The sequence below is a fragment of the Calonectris borealis genome, chromosome 2, assembly GCF_964195595.1.
Source record: "Calonectris borealis chromosome 2, bCalBor7.hap1.2, whole genome shotgun sequence".
Taxonomy (NCBI): Eukaryota; Metazoa; Chordata; class Aves; order Procellariiformes; family Procellariidae; genus Calonectris; species Calonectris borealis.
The window spans coordinates 606,357-624,012 of NC_134313.1; the positions used below are offsets into that span (position 1 = coordinate 606,357).

The window sequence follows — 17,656 nt, forward strand, 5'->3', positions numbered from 1 at the left end:
TGGCCCCTGCCCCCTCCCCACCGGGCCCTGCAGCACTTCCCGGCCCTGCATCCGTCCTCTCCTTCGGCTCTGCCCCGCGACCGCAAGCGTCTCTGGGCCCCGCTGGGGCCGCGGTGCTGGCTCTGCCCCTGGCTGGGCCATCCTCGGCGCGAGGAGAGCAGCTCCCGGCACCGGCTGCCTCTGGTGGGTCCCCCGTCCCCGCGGGGCTGGGCCAGGCAGGGGCTCAGTGGCAGTTTTGGCACCGGGGGTGGCACTTCTGTCCGTTGACATTGCAGCGACATCCACCACTGGTGTCCCCGGGACCCTGGGGTGGGAGAGCGGGCCAAGGTCAGCGTCGGGGCGGGGGCCAGCTCCGCCGTGACCAGAGCGTGCTCCAGGGCACCGCAGGCCCCCCGTCCCCCACCCCGCCTGCGGGGACGCGGGGGTCCCTCCTGCCCCTCAGGATCGCTCACCCCGGGCCCCCAGCGCGGCCCCTTGGTCACCCAGCAGATCTCGGTCTGGCAGACGGTGCAGCGGATCCAGTCGCAGCCGTCCTTCTTCTGGACGATGATGAGGCAGGTGGGGCAGTGCATGGCCTCCCCGATCTGCACCAGGGTCTGGGGCAGGGGCGAGAGGCGGCCGTGAGGGACGCGGGGCCGCGCTGCAGCCCCCCGCCCAGCCCGCCGGCCCCCCGGGGCCCCACCTGCAGCATGTCGTTGGTCTGCCGGGCGGCCGAGTCGTTCTGCGCCTGGACCTGGAGGTCGTCCTGGTACTGGCGGCAGTTCTTCCCTTCGTGGATGGCCTGGGGAGGCGCGGAGACGGCGCTGCTCAGCACCGCTACCCCCGAGCCACAGCTACGGCCCCCGCCGCGGCAGCGGGGCGCGATGCCGAGGGCGGGAGCGGCGCGGCGGGGGCTCACCTTGCAGAGCAGGCAGTTGAGGGCCTGGCAGATGGGGCAGCGAAACTCGTTCACCGAATCCTCGTAGATGCACCAGCCCCGGCAGTCGGTGGTCTTGCAGTGGAAGCTGTTCTGGCTGCGGCGCTCCGCCAGCACCAGGCTCCTCTCCAGGAACCGCCGGTACTCCTCCGGGGACACCAACTGCGGGGACAGGCAGGGTCAGGATGTGGCCCCAGGCCCCCCGCCGCTGGCCCTGGCCCGGGATGCACTCACCGCCCGGATCTCCCGCTCCTGGAGGTGGCTGCCGCAGGCGTAGGAGTCGTCACGGAAGGGACAGGCCACCTCCGGCTCCTCGCTGTAGTTGATCACCTGGCGCAGACACTCCCTGCGGGCAGGCGCCCCGTCACCGCGAGGGTTGGGGGGTCTCGGGCCAGTCACGGCGAGGGTTGGGGGGTCTCGGGGCCGGTCACCACGAGGGTTGGGGGGTCTCGGGGCCGGTCACCACGAGGGTGGGGGGTCTTGGGGCCGGTCACGGCGAGGGTTGGGGGTCTTGGGGCCGGTCACGGCGAGGGTTGGGGGGGTCTCGGGGCCGGTCACCGCGAGGGGTGGGGGGGTCTCGGGGCCGGTCACCGCGAGGGTTGGGGGGTCTCGGGGCCGGTCACCGCGAGGGTGGGGGGTCTCGGGGCCGGTCACCGCGAGGGTTGGGGGGGTCTCGGGGCCGGTCACGGCGAGGGTTGGGGGGGTCTCGGGGCCGGTCACCACGAGGGGTGGGGGGGTCTCGGGGCCGGTCACCGCGAGGGTTGGGGGGCGTCTCGGGGCCGGTCACCGCGAGGGTTGGGGGGGGTCTCGGGGCCGGTCACGGCGAGGGTTGGGGGTCTCGGGGCCGGTCACCGCGAGGGTGGGGGGTCTCGGGGCCGGTCACTGTGAGGGCCGGGGGGTTTCAGGGCCAGTCACCATGATGATGGGGGGCCTCAGGGCCTGGACCCTGCGAGTGCTCGGGGGGGGGGTCTCGGGGCCGGTCACTGCAAGGGCTGGGGGGGTCTCAGGGGCTGATCACCATGTGGGCTGGGGGGGTCTCAGGGCCAGTCACTCCAATGGTGGGGGTCTCAGGGCCGGTCACCACGACAGCTGGGGGGGTCTTGGGGCTGGTCACTGCAAGGGCTGGAGGGATCCCGGGGCTGGTCACAAGGGCGGGGGGGTTTGGGGCCAGTCACCATGATGGTGGGGGTCTTGGGGCTGGACCCCACAAGTGCTGGGGGGGCGAGGCTCAGGGCTGGTCACCGCAAGGTTTGGGGAGGGTCTCAGGGCCGGTCATTCTGATGGTGGAGGTTTCGGGGCTGGTCACCACAAGAGCTGGGGGGTCTCGGGGCCGGTCACCGCCATGGTGGGGGTCTCAGGGCCGGTCACCGCCATGGTGGGGGTCTCGGGGCCGGCCCCGTGGGGACCCCGGGCGGCTCTGTCGGGCGTTACCTGCAGAAGTTGTGCAGACACTCGCGCAGCAGCACCCCCTCGCCCGGGGCGACCTGCTGGTAGCAGATGCGACACTCCAGCACCTCCCGGTTGGGCACCAGCACCTCCTCCTCCAGCTGCAGCAGCTGCTGGAAGTTCTTCAGCCGCTCGGCCTCCAGCGCCTGCCAGCGAGGAACAGCGCCCGTCAGCCCCCCGGGCAGCGCCGCCAGACCCCAAACCGGGCTCGATCCCCCCCACGGAGATGGTGCGAGACCAGCGTTTGCCACTTCTGTCCCCTCCAGCAGCCCCTGGCCTCGTGCCCCAGGGGACAGCTCCTGAGCTGGAGCCGAGGCTGCCCGGCTGGAGGGACTCTGCCCCACGGGGAGCACGGCTGCCACCGGGAGAGCGGGCATGGGGAGGGCCGGCACGGCTCCACGAGGCTGGCGAGACTCCACGCCTCTCACAGCCCTCGTGGCCACCATCCAAGGGACAGGGGCCACTCATCCCAAGTCGCCCACAACTTCGGTAGCCAGGAGGAACGGTTGCGCTCAGGGAGTTGGGTCTGGATTTGTAGGGACCCCCCCAAGGAAAGGAAAGCGGGGGGAGCGGCTGCTGCTGGACGCGCAGCAGCGGGGCTGCACCCCGAGGCGTGCGGTCAGACCCAGCGCCGAGCCGCACCCCGGCATTTCCCCGTCCCTCCCCATGCCTGTGCAGCCGAGGGACGCGAGCACCCAGCCCTGGCAGCCGCTGGGGTCCCAGCGGTCCCCAGAGGGTCAGCGTGGGCATTTCTGGGGCACTTTAATATATTTTAAACCCTGTGATTTTCTCTGTGTGTTGCTGAGGCCGGTGCAGAGCAGCCCCCACCGCCCGCACACGGCCCCTGCTCCCCGGGTGCGCAGGGCTGGGGGAGCCCGGGGAGCAAAGTCTGCCGGAGCTTGGGCGTCGGTGACACTTTACACCGCGCCAGCACTTCGTGATTGCCGCAGTCACGAACCCGTTCCTGAGCACTGCCCGCGCAGGGCTCCGCGCTTTGCCAAGGGGTCCTGTCCCACCCCACGCCCCCTCCCTGGCACCCAGCCGAGCTCCAGCCTCCGCTCCCTGCCCCAAGCGCCCTGGTACCAGCCCTGCCCTGGCAAAGCGGCAGCCGTGAGGGTGCAGCACCGAGGCCAAGCTTCGGCACGGGCTGCTCAGGATGGCTCGGCGGCCCCCTGCTCTCGTGCAGCCCTGCCAGGAAGCACCTGCCGACTTCTCTTCCATTTCGCAGAATCACAGGAGGGTTTGGGTGGGAAGGGACCTCCAAAGCTCATCCAGCCCAACCCCCCTGCCGTGGGCAGGGACATCTCCAACCAGATCAGGTTGCTCAGAGCCCCGTCCAACCTGACCTTGAATGTTCCCAGGGATGGGGCATCTACCACCTCTCTGGGCAACCTGTGCCAGTGTCTCACCACCCTCAGCGTAACAAACGTCTTCCTTGTGTCCAGTCTAAATCTCCCCTCTTTCCGTTTAAAACCATTCCCCCTTGTCCTGTCGCAACAGGCCCTGCTAAAAAGCCTGTCCCCACCTTTCTTACAAGCCCCCTCTAAGCACTGAAAGGCCGCAATCAGGTCTCCCCGGAGCCTTCTCTTCCCCAGGCTGAACACCCCCAGCTCTCTCAGCCTCTCTCCACAGCAGAGCTGTTCCAGCCCTCGGACCATTTCGGTGGCCTCCTCTGGCCCCGCTCCAGCAGGTCCACGTCTGCCTGGTGCTGGGGCCCCCCGAGCTGGCCGCAGTGCTCCAGGGGGGTCTCACCAGAGCGGAGCAGAGGGGGAGCATCTCTGGCCTCCCTCGCCCTGCTGGCCACGCTGCTCTGGACGCAGCCCGGGAGACGGGTGGCTTTCAGGGCGGCCAGCGCACGTTGCCGGCTCACGTCCCGTTTGTCACCCACCGGAGTCCCCCAGCCCTTCCCGGCAGGGCTGCTCTCCATCCACCCCTCCATCCCCCAGCCTGTGCTGGGACTGGGGCTCGCCCCGACCCAGGTGCAGGACCTTGCACTTGGCCTTGTTGACCCTCCCGAGGTTCACCCGGGCTCACTCCTCCAGCTTGTCCATTGCGTGAACACCCCCCCAAGCAGCCGGCAGCAGCTCCCCCCATACCACAGAGCAGCCGGCACAAGAAGAGGGCAGGGCCGCGCTGGTGGGATAAGGCTTTAATGAGGGAAGGAATCCATCTGCGGCACCGTCACACACCCAACAACCGCTTCGGGGAGGCACAATCCAACCCAAGGAGCCAGAGTGCCAAACTGAGGGTCCCGACCTTCCCCCCGGCCCGGGGGACACCCGGCTCCCCACTGGACAAGCCCGGCTGCAGGACGAGCTCTCCAATGCGGAATGCAACACGGAATAACCAACTCTGCGGCCCCTCAGGGCTCCGGCAGCCGGAGGCACCTGTGGCACAGAGCACCCTGGCCAATGGCCACAGGCTGGGCCGGGCCCACGCGGATGCTGGTTCGGGCAGAGTGGCTTTGCCGTCCCAGTGCCGGAGCCGGGGGAGCACGGGGCTCGTGGCAGCCAGGACGAGGATTGTGGCACCAGGGACCCCCCAACCCATGGCCGCACCTTAGCCAACAGCTCCCCCCCAACCTATTCCCGTGGGTGCCGCAGGGCCAGCGCCCCGGCAAGGGGCAGGGCGAGGGGCCGGCCCCTGCCAACAGTGACCCCCGGCCAGCTCCCAAGACCACGGCTGCTCACCGGGCACCCTGCCGTGATGCCACCCCTCCGCCTACAGAGCAAGGAAGAAACCCCGAGTCTCCGAGACCCCCAGATCACAGCCCCCTGACCCTGAGACCCCCAGAGCACGGCCCCCTGACCCTGAGACCCCCAGAGCACAGCCCCCTGACCCTGAGACCCCCAGAGCACGGCCCCCTGACCCTGAGACCCCCAGAGCACAGCCCCCTGACCCTGAGACCCCCAGAGCACGGCCCCCTGACCCTGAGACCCCCAGAGCAGTCCCAGGCCAAGCGCCGACGGTGCCAACCCCCGGCCACGCCAGCTCTTCTCTGAACCCTCACGGACGGCAGCAGGGAGGCAGCAGCGGGGCCGGCCACACTCACCTCACGCCATCCCTACCCCAGAGGGGGCTCAGACCCCCCCGGGAGCCCGAGGGGCCCCGCGGGCACAGGGCAGAGCGGCAGCAAGGCCGAGGGCCGGCTGGCAGCGGGGGCTCTGGCCGGGCCAGGCTGCCGGCACGGGGAGGCGAAGGGAAAACTCCCAGGGCTGGGACAGCGAGCGACAGCTCCTCTCAGGGAGGAGCCCCCCAGGTGCCCGGGGGGGCCGGGATGCGGCCCCCTCCCCACTGGCACCCCGGGCAGGAGGAGCAGTGCGCCGGACGCCATTAACCTGGCAGCTGCTGCGCTCGCAGGGCTGGTCCTGCGATCCCGAGGGGCCCAGACCCTCACGCTCCCCCGCCAGCCCCCGGCTCCCGGGGACCCCAGAGCCAGAGGCACGTCCCCCCGGCAGCTCGGGGCTGAGCCCGGGCCCCGCCGGCTCTGCTCCTGCAGAAAGTTCCCGCATCAACTCTAGGGTCTGAGCAAGGGGGTGGCCCGGCGGCAGCCGCTGGGCGCACGCGGGGGCTGGCCTGGCGGGCACCGGGTCCTGGTGGGCACCGGGGGGCCTGGCAGGCACCAGGTCCTGGCCAGCGGGGCAGGACAGGGCGTCCGGGCGGGCCAGGCACAGGGCGGCTAGCAGAATTCGGAGGACAGGTGGATGAAGTCATCCAAGGAACCCGAGCCCAGGACGCAGTGCGCAGCTGAGCCATCCTCTCTCCTTCCCTTTTCCTAGCGGGATCCCGGCACAAGAAAAAAAAGAAAGAAGAGAAGGTTTGGTCAGTGGCTGAGCCGGAGGCCCCCCGAGTCCCGCAGCGCACCCTGACCTCAGGGCCGGGGCTCCCCCCGCAGCCGTAGCCCTGGGGGCGGGAGGTCCCATCAGAGCCCCCCCCACCCCGTTTCCATGGAATGGGAAACGGCTTCTGGCGCACAGGAGGAAGCGCAGCACGTCAGCTCCTCGGCACGGGGCTGCCGACACGACGCACTACGCAGTTAGGCGAGAGAAGAAGGACCTGCCGGACCGGGGTGCCGCGTCCTACCAAGCTCTGCCCGCCGGGGCACAGATCCTGCCCTGCCACGGATCGCTGCTGGCCCTTTGCACGGCCACAGGCCAACGAGCGCGGTCAGATCCCTGCCACGGCAGCGGCCATCTCCTCTAACAGCCAGAAGACACCATGCTCACGATGCAGCACCTCTGCCCATCCCCGGGGCACACGGGCAGGCAGCAGCTGCCCCTCGGCGGGGGGAGGAAGGGGGCTGCAACAGCCCCCTGTGCTGCCCCTCGGGGTGTCTGCCTCTCCTTCCCAGCCCGTTTCCCAGAGCAGTGCGGGATCCGTGTGCCCGCAACACCGCCGAACCCTGCCGATGCCCGACCCTCCCCGGGTCTCTCCTCGAGCATGGGATGCGGGGAGAAGAGCGGCTCCCCGAGGCAGACAGCGAGCCCCCTTACCTGCTGGTACTGCAGGATCCCCTCCTGCTCCTGCTGCATCCTCCACAGCTCCGACTCGTCCGGCTTGTAGCTGCCAGGGACCACATAGTCGTCGGGACGGTCCGTGCTGCACATCTCGCAGCCCGGCCGCGTGGGCTTGTTGATGAAGGTGCATTTTGGACACGACCAGCCCGCCTGCAGGGACACGCGAGAGATGCAGAAGCCGGGAAAATGCTTTGGAGAGAGGGAAGCGGGGGACAGGACACAGAGGGAGCACCCACCCTTCCCCAGCACCCCCCAGCCTGGGAGAAAGGGAGGACCCTGGTGGGGCAGAGCAGGGTGGCGATGGGGGGGACACCGTGGGTACCTGCACTGGCGAGGGCAGACTCGTGGCAGCAGGCTGTGGCTGGGCACTGAAAAGGTCGCCGATCTGCAGCGTGTCCAAGTGCTGGCTGATCTCGCCGATGTCCATCTTCCTGCCGGCCTCATTCCCCCAGCCTGGAGAGTGACGCCAGGGAAGAGGGATGTTACGACCAGCCCAGGGACTGGCACAGGACCGGGCAGCCAGGCCTGGACAAGAGCGTGCCACGCTGTGCCGGGGCAGCCCTCTTCTCTCCAGGGGAGAGGCCACCCGTCCCAGGCCGTCCCGCAGGCAGGGAGCAGGGTCCCGGGGACCAGCCCTGCCCCAGCCCATGGGCACAAGCGGGGTCGGCCCACGGCGCTGAGCCCACTCCCGGTCCCACGGAGCCCAACGGCAGTGCAGTGACAAAAGGAGTGCCCAGGGCGGACGCTGGACCTCTCCTCACCACCCCGCTTTCGAAAAAAGGAAAAACAACAGGAAGGCCACGAGGGCTCTTCCCGAGCACGCTCGGCAGCACAGAGGGTGCAGGCAAGCGGCGGCTTCCCAAGATGGAGGGTGTCGGCTCCCCCAGCCCCGCTCCGCTCCATCCTGGAGAAGCCGCTCAGCCTTTTCTACCAGCGCAGCAGAGCCTGAGCGATCGCCTTGCCCTCTGGCCCAGGGGGGTACCGCCCCGAGAGCCCAGCACCCCACACATCCTCACCCACCCTGGCACAGCAGTGCCCCGATGCCAGGGTCCCCATCCCCGCTACCGCACCCGGTCTGGCACCCTGCGCTGGAGCCAGGCGGGACCCGGGCTGCCCTCCCGACCGGCGGCCGCAGGGAGGGCGGAGGCGAGCCAGACCTTTCTTGGGAGACATGTTGGGCAGGGTGTTGTATTTGCGCCTTTCCCCGGCGGTGTCGGTCGGCATGGAGGTGGAGCTGAGCATGACACGCGCCTGGTCCTCCTCGTAGCGCTGCTCGGTGAGCTCGGCCATCTTCGCAGAGAGCAGGTAGAGGAACGCCATGTCGCCATCCCTGCGGATGCCGTAGGAGGAAACGGTCCGTTCGTCCACGCACAGGCACTGCCCGATGATCCAGCGCTGAACCAAGGGGTGGAACCCGTAATCCTGGAAGATCTGGGCAGCAGGAGAAGCTCAGAGGTGAGCCTGCAGCCATGGCTTCCCCGCAGCTTCTCACCCTGCCTCGCAGCTCGGCAGGGGCGATGCCACGCTGGCATGCGTCGGCGGGCCAGGAGAACCGGTGAAGAGCCAGCTTCACAAAGGGAGAGGAGTGGGTGGGAAAGCCCATCTCCCATTCCGCAGGTACAAGCATTTAAAAAGGGAGCTGTGGGGACCCCAGGGGCTCCCGTCTCCTGGCCGGGCTGGGGTTCTCACACTGCACGGCCCCGGCGCCAGGCTCGCACCGCCCCGTACCTGCTGCTTGAGCGTTGCTATTGTAGTGTGAGCGCGGACCCTGATAGTGATGCTTGCAGAAGACGTCGCATCCTCTACGCCGACCTTCATGCTGGAGAAGAGAGATGGATGCCGTTAGAGCAGGGCTGCAGGGATCGGGGGTATGGTGGTGCCGCCACCGGGGCAGGGGGGTCCCGGCACCGCGCTCGGCACCAGCCGCTCGCCAGGTACGATGCTCTCAGCCTGCTGCTCTAAGCCACGGAGCCAACGCCGCAGGCAGTGCCCCACGGGGGAGTCCCGCAAGGTCTAACACCGGGTTTCCAACCGCGATCCGTACATCACATCCCAGGAAACTTCACCTTCACCTCCGCCAGCAGCTCCCGGCCCGGGCCCACCGCGGGCTGCATCCCAAACCTCACGTTTAACACTCACAGGGAACTTGTTTTCCCCCCGTTTTGTTTCTCCTCTATTCCAGCCTATTTATCCTTGCAGCCCCCACACAGCCTTGGCAATGATCTCCACCGTATACTTAGATACAGTGAGAAAAAATATTTCCCTTCACTTGCTTTAAATCTGGTGCTTCCTCATGTCCTGACCCTCTTAGCCCATCTTTCTCCACCCTGGTCCCTCACAGACCCCCTGCACCCCCCGGCTGCCTCTCCTTCAGACCAGAGTCCGAACCTTTTACGCTCTCCTCTTGCAAAAGGTGTTTTGTGCCTCTAAGCACGAAATCTAAGCTGGATTTCCCAATTATTAAGTCAGAAAGCAGCAGGTAGGGCTGGAATCTCCCAGGTGTTCCCTCGCCTTTTCCTAACGACTCCTGTATCGGGTTTGCGTGGCAAGCTTCTGGTAGCGCGGGGGCTACAGAGGTGGCTTCTGTGAGAAGCTGCTAGAAGCTTCCCCCATGTCCAACAGAGCCAATGCCACCAGCTCCAAGACGGACCCAAGGCCGAGCCCATCAGCGACAGTGGTCGCGCCTCTGGGATAACGTATTTTAAAAGGGAGGAAAAAAAGCCTGCGGAACAGCAGCTGGGAGAATACGCGAGAGAAACAGCCCTGCGGACACCAGGGTCAGTGAAGGAGGGGAGGAGGTGCTCCAGGCGCCGGAGCAGAGATTCCTCTGCACTCCGTGGGGAAGACCATGGGGAGGCAGGCTGTCCCCTGCAGCCCATGGAGGTCCACAGTGGAGCAGATATCCACCTGCAGCCCGTGGAGGACCCCACGCTGGAGCAGGTGGATGCCTGAAGGAGACCGTGACCCCACGGGAAGCCCGTGCTGGAGCAGGCTCCTGGCAGGACCTGTGGACCCACGGAGAGGAGCCCGCACTGGAGCAGGCTTGCTGGCAGGACGTGTGACGCCGCGGGGGACCCACGCTGGAGCAGTCTGTTCGTGAAGGACTGCACCCCGTGGAAGGGACCCACGCTGGAGCAGTCTGTTCGTGAAGGACTGCACCCCGTGGAAGGGACCCACGCTGGAGCAGTTCGTGAAGAACTGCACCCCGTGGAAGGGACCCACGCTGGAGCAGTTCGTGAAGGACTGCACCCCGTGGAAGGGACCCACGCTGGAGCAGTTCGTGAAGAACTGCACCCCGTGGAAGGGACCCACGCTGGAGCAGTTCGTGAAGAACTGCACCCCGTGGAAGGGACCCACGCTGGAGCAGTTCGTGAAGGACTGCACCCCGTGGAAGGGATCCACGCTGGAGCAGTTCGTGAAGAACTGCACCCCGTGGAAGGGACCCACGCTGGAGCAGTTCGTGAAGGACTGCACCCCGCGGAAGGGATCCACGCTGGAGCAGTTCGTGAAGAACTGCAGCCCGTGGGAAGGACTCGCATTGGAGAAGTTCGTGGAGGACTGTCTCCCGTGGGAGGGACCCCACGCTGGAGCAGGGGAAGAGTGTGAGGAGGAAGGAGCGGCAGAGACAACGTGTGATGAACTGACCACAACCCCCATTCCCTGTCCACCTGCGCTGCTGATGGGAGGAGGTAGCGAAAATCGGGAGTAAAGTTGAGCCCGGGAAGAAGGGAGGGGTGGGGGGAAGGTGTTTTTAAGATTTGGTTTTATTTCTCATTATCCTACTCTGATTTGATTTAATTTCCCCAAGTCAAGTCTGTTTTGCCCGTGATGGTAATTGCTGAGTGATCTCCCTGCCCTTATCTCGACCCAGGAGCCCTTCGTTGTATTTTCTCTCCCCTGTCCAGCTGAGGAGGGGAGCGACAGAGCAGCTTTGGTGGGCGCCAGCGCCCAGCCAGAGTCAACCCACCACAACTCCGAACGCTGCAGGTCTCATTGAACAACGCTGCCGGCCCTGCCTGAACCACCCGTGGTCTTTCCAGGCCTGCTGCATCGCAGCCTGCTGTTGTGTGCCCATCAGCGTCTTCCCCGTTTGCCCCCCTTGGCGTTTATCAGCGTTGAGTTCAAGTGCTCGGAGCCACAAGACCCGTCTGTAAGTCCAGACCTCGTGGCTCGTCACCATTTCCAGGTCATTTGCGCGTCCCTGGAACATCCCCGTCTCCGCAGATGCCTCCGCTCTCCGCTGTGATACGCAGCGCTCTGTTCCTACCCCATGTCTCCCACCTTTGGGGATCAATCCAAAGGAGGACGCTCCCTCCTGCTCCGCAGCACACCGCTTTCCTTCTTGAAGGCTTTTAAGGAAGCTTCTCAGAAGCGTTTTGGTGTTCCCGGCACAGCACGCCGGCCAGGCTGCCCTGCCCTTCGGCTCACCGACCTCCTCCAGGGCACTCGGAGCCGAGAGACACAACCCTTCCCGATCACTGCCTACCCACAGATCTCCGCAGACTAGTCCTGGCTGCTGCCGTCTTGACACGGAATTGGCGTTTGAATCTTCCCGAAGGCCTTTCACAAACCTGCGCCGCAGGTAGCAGTGCTCTTTGGAGCGGGTCCCCGGGCAGAGCGGCAGGGACCGAGGGTGGCTGCCAGAGGGATGTCCCCAGGCCCCCAGACAGGGGCAAAGCTGTCCCAGCACCGGTGACAGTCCCTCACACCGCAGAGGGGCACGGCTGTGTTCGAGCAGAGCCTGAAGACCCCACAGGATCAGGTCCCTGCTGTGCCAGCTGCTGCCCAGATGGGCTCACCCTCTGGATTCCTGGCTTCTCTGGTAGCATCCAATATCCTGCCCCTGCATCCCCCCTCTCCTTCCTTCTAGGAGCTAGGGAAGAAGTACAAATCCCAGGATACCACACTGCTCCAGGAAAGCTGTGGCTTCCCCAGCGCCAGCTGGCCGTTTCCCTCTCCTGCCAGGACTGATCCCAACCGACGCAGAGGAATTCACGGAGCCACTCTGCTCCAGGGGCTGCAGGAGGCTGTTCCGGCTCTGCCGGCCCCTGACAGATGTGCAAGCGTCCTGGACTGTCACCGCTACAGGCAAAACCACATAAAAAAGACAGACCCGAGGGCAACACAGCCCAGGGACAGAGGGCAAGCGACCCAAACGCCCAGCAGAAGGGCAGAGCCGCAGGGGAGGAGGCGCTGGCTGGGCAAGCAGGACGTCCCCAGGCTCACGCACAGCAGGCAGGGCTGGGCAAGCAGGACGTCCCCAGGCTCACGCACAGCAGGCAGCTGCCTGCAGAGGAACGCAGAGCCCTGGCATGGGACCCACGGCTCCCGCGGGCCCGGGCAGGGATGCAGAGGAACAGGAGATGTGCTCGTGTTGGCTCCAGGAATGCAACAGTCAGAGGTTCTCACCTGATATCGTCCGTGGGATAGTTGGACTCCTTCAAGAGGATACTGAGCGTGGCTTGCTGGCGAGCCAGGGCCACGGCACACTGCGAGGCCACCTCCTCGTCTCCGTACTCGATCGCCTGGGCGAGGTGGAGCGCCAGGTCCTCTGCGGCGGGGCAGAGAGGGAGAACGGTAAAGCGGCAGCCGGTCTGTAAACACCCTCCCCGGGGCGCAGGACAACCACCGCCACCCGCGGCGCTGGCAAAGCCAGCACCCAGAGGGGCCTGACTCTGCGTGTGCCACAGCCTCACGTCTAGAAACAGCAATTCTGGTTTAGATCAGCGTGGAAACGGTGCTGAAGGGCAGCAGGAGCTCTGAAAAGGCTCCTCGGAAGCACACTTGCTGAACAGCCTCCTGAGGCAGGAGGAGCAGCCACGCTGCTCGAGAAGTGCAGCTGAGAGCACCAAGAGAAATTTTTGGGGCCACCAGGAGCTTAGTTCTGTCCCTCCCTGCATAGCTCAGCTGACCTGACCGCCCGCAGCGACCTCCTGGAACACGCAGCCCCCAGCCCAGCCTCCGTCCCACAGGACCAGGGTTTCACAGGTGGCCAAGAAGGCCAATGGCATCCTGGCCTGTATCAGAACTAGTGTGGCCAGCAGGAGTAGGGAGGTGATCGTGCCCCTGTACTGGGCACTGGTGAGGCCGCACCTCGAATCCTGTGTTCAGTTCTGGGCCCCTCACCACAAGAAGGACATGGAGGTGCTGGAGCGTGTCCAGAGGAGGGCAACGAAGCTGGTGAAGGGCCTGGAGCACAAGTCTGATGGGGAGCGGCTGAGGGAACTGGGGGTGTTCAGCCTGGAGAAGAGGAGGCTGAGGGGAGACCTCATCGCGCTCTACAACTCCCTGAAAGGAGGTTGTAGCGAGGTGGGGGTTGGTCTCTTCTGCCAAGTAACAGCGATAGGACGAGAGGAAACGGCCTCAAGTTGCACCAGGGGAGGTTTAGATTGGACATTAGGAACAATTTGTTCACCAAAAGGGTTGTCAAGCCTTGGAACAGGCTGCCCAGGGAAGTGGTGGAGTCCCCATCCCTGGAGGTGTTTGAAAAATGTGTAGATGTGGTGCTTAGGACATGGTTTGGTGGTGGGCTTGGCAGTGGTGGGTTAACAGTTGGACTTGATGATCTTAAGGGTCTTTTCCAACCTCAATGATTCGATCATTCTATGATAAAAGAACTTGTTGTCAGCCACAGGCTGGGGAGCAGTTGGACCCGGGTCTGAGCGTGTCTCCCGTGGAGGGTTGGTAACTCCTGATGTATGGAAAAGAGCCAAGAAACCTTCCCCCTCAAATACCTTTCTCGGAAAGCTCCAAGGACAGAGCTGCCTCTGGATCCTGATCTGCAGAGACGCCCCCGGCAGCCGCGGGCAGGGATGAGGCCTGGGACGCCAGCGTGCTGTCCGAGGCTGAGGGAAAGCAGGAATACATCAGGGCAGGGCAGGGCCACCCCTCCGAGCAGTGACGGTCACCGACTGTCCTCCCCAAGGAGCTCCACACTCACACCACAGGGAGAAGATGCATTGGGAAGCCCTGAGCTACTCAAGGTCGCTTGAGGCGAAGGAAACAGCGACCCTAATCCACGTCCCAGGGGCTGACAGAGCTCAGAGAGCAGCATCAGCGACAGCCCACCATCTCTGCAAACCCTCTGGCCGCTGCTCCCCCAAACTCCCAGGACTGCTGGGGTGAAGGCAGCAGAGATGCAGCACCTGCCTCCAGCTCCTCAGACCCTCCTGGTGCCGCTTTTCTCTCTTCAGGCGAGCATCTCCCCCGCCGCAAGCGGGGCTGGGACAGCCATCCTGTTTCCACGGCACTGCCCACACCACCTCCCGTCTCCTGGGGTCTCCTCCACCCCCTCGGATGCTCCAACGTACGCAGGAACCCCCCGAATGTCCCTCTCCGGGTGTGCAGGAGTTAACGCCCCGCAGAAGGAATGGGCTGAGATGCGGCCCCAGCACTCGGGGAGCCAGAAGCAGCTGGTATCGCACGCCCGAATTATTTTGTGGCAGGACCAGTCCCAGCCTTGTCTCCCAGCTGGGTACGTCAGCTGCCAGGGCCGGGAAAGCCCGGCAGCCCCTCTGGGCGGCAGGCAGATGCCCCAGGTCCCTGCCAGCACTGACCTTTCTGCACCTCCCGCAGGGAGCTGCTCACGATCGTCCACCACTTCTGCGCCTCCCGCTCCTCCTCGAAGTTGAACACCATGGGCTCGTCCGAGGAGCCGAGGACCATCAGCTCATGGCACGTGGGGCTCCTCACCTTGTACGAGATGTCCTTGAGGTCGTACTCGGCGACGTTCTGGGGGAAGCAGAAGGACAAGAGGGTCACGCCACGACAGAGCCAGGACGAAGACGCGCCGCACGCAGACGGTGCAGGGGGCAACCCCCCGGCACGGCGTCCAAGCCAGGTCCTGGGGACACGGGCTGTCCCTCTCCTTGCTTCCACCACGGTCTCTCACGAGATAAAGCGTGGACAGAAACACGTACCAAGCCAAGTGCAACCTCCATCCCCAGGCACCGAACCACAAACCCAGCCTGAAATGCCGACCCTCCGTGCCGAGGGCTGCCTCCAAGCCCCGCCACGGCTCGGCAGCCGCCCCGCTGTCTGCAGTCTCGCGTCCTCCACCCCGGCCAGAGGCCACCGCAGAACACCGAGGGCTGTGACCTGCTCACAGCCACCGACCTGGCGCCTGCCGGGTGATCCCCAGCCACCCTGCGCTGACGCGGCTGTCTCCACCGGGTGCACACACAACTAAACGCAGCACTTCTCCCACGTTTGCCTCGTCCCCTCTCTCAAAACCAAAGCGCAGGAGACGTCTAAGATGCGTCAGGCTGCCATGACACCAGTGCTTGGGGGAAGCCAGTTCCTTCCCCCTTTTGCAAGCCTCGGGAAAACCCTTCCCCACACACAGGCACCTCGGGGCTCAGCTTCCCCCGTCCCCCAGCAGACAGGCTCTGCCAGCTCCCAGCCAGCCACGGGGCGCAGGACGAGCCTCCGCAGGAAAGCCCCAGCCGTCCTCGGGGTGCCCTGACCCTGCTTCCTCCTTCCAGTCTCGAATTTACGCCAGAGCTTTCAATTCCGCTTCTGGTAAAAGGGAGGAGCCGGGGCGCAGGGAAGGGCTCTGCGCAGTCACCTGCCACCGCGCCCAGCGGGCAGCGAGCAGGAAGCAGGCAAGCGCTGCCTGCGCAGGACGGGGACGGGGGGCTGGAAGGAAGTTTGAGAGAAACCGCTGGTTTCCTTGCCCTTCGTCTGAGTTTTATGTCCTGCCAAGCCCTCCCAGCCCGCTGTCCCCTACCCCAACACCAGGATTACAGGAATGGGGGGAAAAGAGAGAAGCTGATGACAAGCACCCTGCCGCCGGCAGCTCTCCCTTTGACTTGTCAGCCCGGAGGGTAAAACTGACCCCGGAGCAGCTCCTGGGGGTCCTCCGCACCCACGTCCCGGGGGGAGGATGGTCCCAGGGGAAGGAATCAAAGCGAGGGAGGAACCGAGCGCTTTCGGCCGCAGAGCAGAGCCCAGGGATGCACCTTTGCCAGGGCCACCTTCCGAGTCAGAAACGCTGGCCCTGACACACGGCCACGTCAGCCGTGGCTTCGCACTCCTGCCCACTGCCTCCGGCTCCAATCCGTTAGGACAATGCCCAGGAAAACAGGGTTTCAATTTGCCGGGTGCTCAGAGCAGCCAGCTCCCGCCGTTGTGCCAAGGGGCACCCAGGGGAACAGCCCCTGCCCCTGGGGGACCCCAGGGAAGGCAAGGGAGGTGGTGGGAGCAGGCAGGTGGGCTGCACCAGCTGCAGAGCCGCTGGTGACAGGTACCTGCAGCCAAACAGACACCTCCAGCTCATCCTCCACCTTCAGCGGGTCTGGGAGCCGCTGAGCGACCAGCCCGGGGCTCAGACGGGAGGTTTTGGCTGTGTATCTGCTCCTGAAGACGAGGAACCTCTTGCCCCCAGCCTCTGTAGCTGCAGCAGAGGAGAGGACACCGGATCCACAGCTTCATCCCCCTCCTTCGCCCTCCCAGCTCACAGCCTTTGAGGGCTGAGCAGCTCCCCGGAGCCGGTGGAGGCTCCTCTGGACGTCCCAAGAGCCAATCCCCTTCCCGCGGGCACGTCCCGGGCTCCTTCCCGGCAGGAGCTGCCTGCCAGCCAGATCCCGGGCACGGATCCCGCGCCAGAGCCCTCCCGTTGCACCGGGCCAGGGCGGGCGGACAGCAGTGCACCGCAGGATTAACGCTGCCGCGGCAAGCAGAGGCCGAGAGGTCAGCTGCCAGAGAGCGCAGCTGGTCCGACACCATTTGCCACCCGGGGCCAGCCCGGCGCTGCCTTCCGTGCCCGAGCCAGGACGGGAGTCCAGCCCAGGCGAGGCCGGGGCGGACGGCACGCGTCTCCCAAGGGCAGACGGGCTCAATGCCGCGCTCTGGCCGGGAGGCCGGCCCGGCTGCCGTGCGTTACTGCTCCCTGCAGCGCTTTGACCTTGAGAGGGGAGAAGGAGAGGGGGGATCAGGGCCAGGCTCCGGGGAGTCTCGCCAGTGACTGCGTTTCCCTTTCATGCTGCCTCCCGGCTCATCCCATTGCTCATCCCACCGCTCACCCCCCAGACTGAGCCACGGCCTCGCGCACAACCTCACGCCGCTCCGGCAGGCACGTGCTGCAGCCCCGCCGCGCTCCGGTAGAAACCAAAACCCAGGTTCGAGCTAACCACAGGAGTGCCCGCAGTGACGGCTGAGCAGCCAGTGCGCTTTAAGGTGGCAGGAACCGTAACTGGACGGGGAGCGTGAGCTGGGGCCCATCCTGCCTCCCCGGCAGCACCGCCGCCGCCTCCGCCTCCCCGGCAGCACCATCAGCCTCCCCGCTCGGGTTTTACACAGCACTTACAGGACTCGAGCTCCTGCAGAGCCGGCAGGAGCAGCCCCGGCCTGGCTTGCCCTGCGCGAAGCCAAGAAACCCTGGAGCTCGCAAGGAAGAGCGCCGGTGGCCGTCCTCCAACCAGCGGGGCTGGAGGGGGAGCTGAGCCCTGGCCCGAGGGCAGCACAGGGGAAAGGCAGTTGCATCGCTTCCACGGCCCCTTCCCAGGCACCTTCCTGGCGCTGGGAGCAGAGACTCGGAGGGGGAAGATTTCCAGCACGGCACAAACCAGAAACCAGAGCGGGGACGGAGAGGAAAGGCACCCCGAGAGCAGGGCAGCGGGCACCGGGGGCTCAGTGGTGCAGCCCAGCCTCGGCACGTCAGGCGGGAGGAAAGGTCTTGGCCCATGTGCAGCTGCCCCCGGGGCTGAGCAAATCGGGGGAAAATCAGCCAGGAGCAGGTCTGCTCCTGAAACGGGGACCAGGGCAGGCTGGAGGAGTG

At 66.0% G+C, this 17,656-nt stretch overlaps 1 protein-coding gene across 3 annotated transcripts in view; it reads right to left on the bottom strand.

Annotated features, from left to right (window-relative positions):
• SHARPIN (SHANK associated RH domain interactor) overlaps positions 1-17,656 on the bottom strand; it is a 19,855-nt gene continuing 2,199 nt past the window's right edge. For 2 of the 3 annotated variants that reach the window (XM_075140996.1, XM_075140995.1), the window contains exons 2-14: positions 14,436-14,610; positions 13,614-13,724; positions 12,289-12,430; positions 8,608-8,698; positions 8,037-8,310; positions 7,202-7,332; positions 6,856-7,029; positions 2,348-2,508; positions 1,151-1,262; positions 899-1,078; positions 683-781; positions 453-596; positions 3-304 (exon numbers count right to left, since the gene is read on the bottom strand). In XM_075140996.1, the coding sequence (XP_074997097.1) occupies positions 224-304; positions 453-596; positions 683-781; positions 899-1,078; positions 1,151-1,262; positions 2,348-2,508; positions 6,856-7,029; positions 7,202-7,332; positions 8,037-8,310; positions 8,608-8,698; positions 12,289-12,430; positions 13,614-13,724; positions 14,436-14,544 (1,809 nt within the window). In that variant the 5' untranslated portion in view covers positions 14,545-14,610 and the 3' untranslated portion in view covers positions 3-223. Of the gene's footprint in view, positions 305-452; positions 597-682; positions 782-898; positions 1,079-1,150; positions 1,263-2,347; positions 2,509-6,855; positions 7,030-7,201; positions 7,333-8,036; positions 8,311-8,607; positions 8,699-12,288; positions 12,431-13,613; positions 13,725-14,435; positions 14,611-15,227; positions 15,610-17,656 lie in introns of those variants that run through there. The other variant, XM_075140994.1, reaches the window with a different exon arrangement.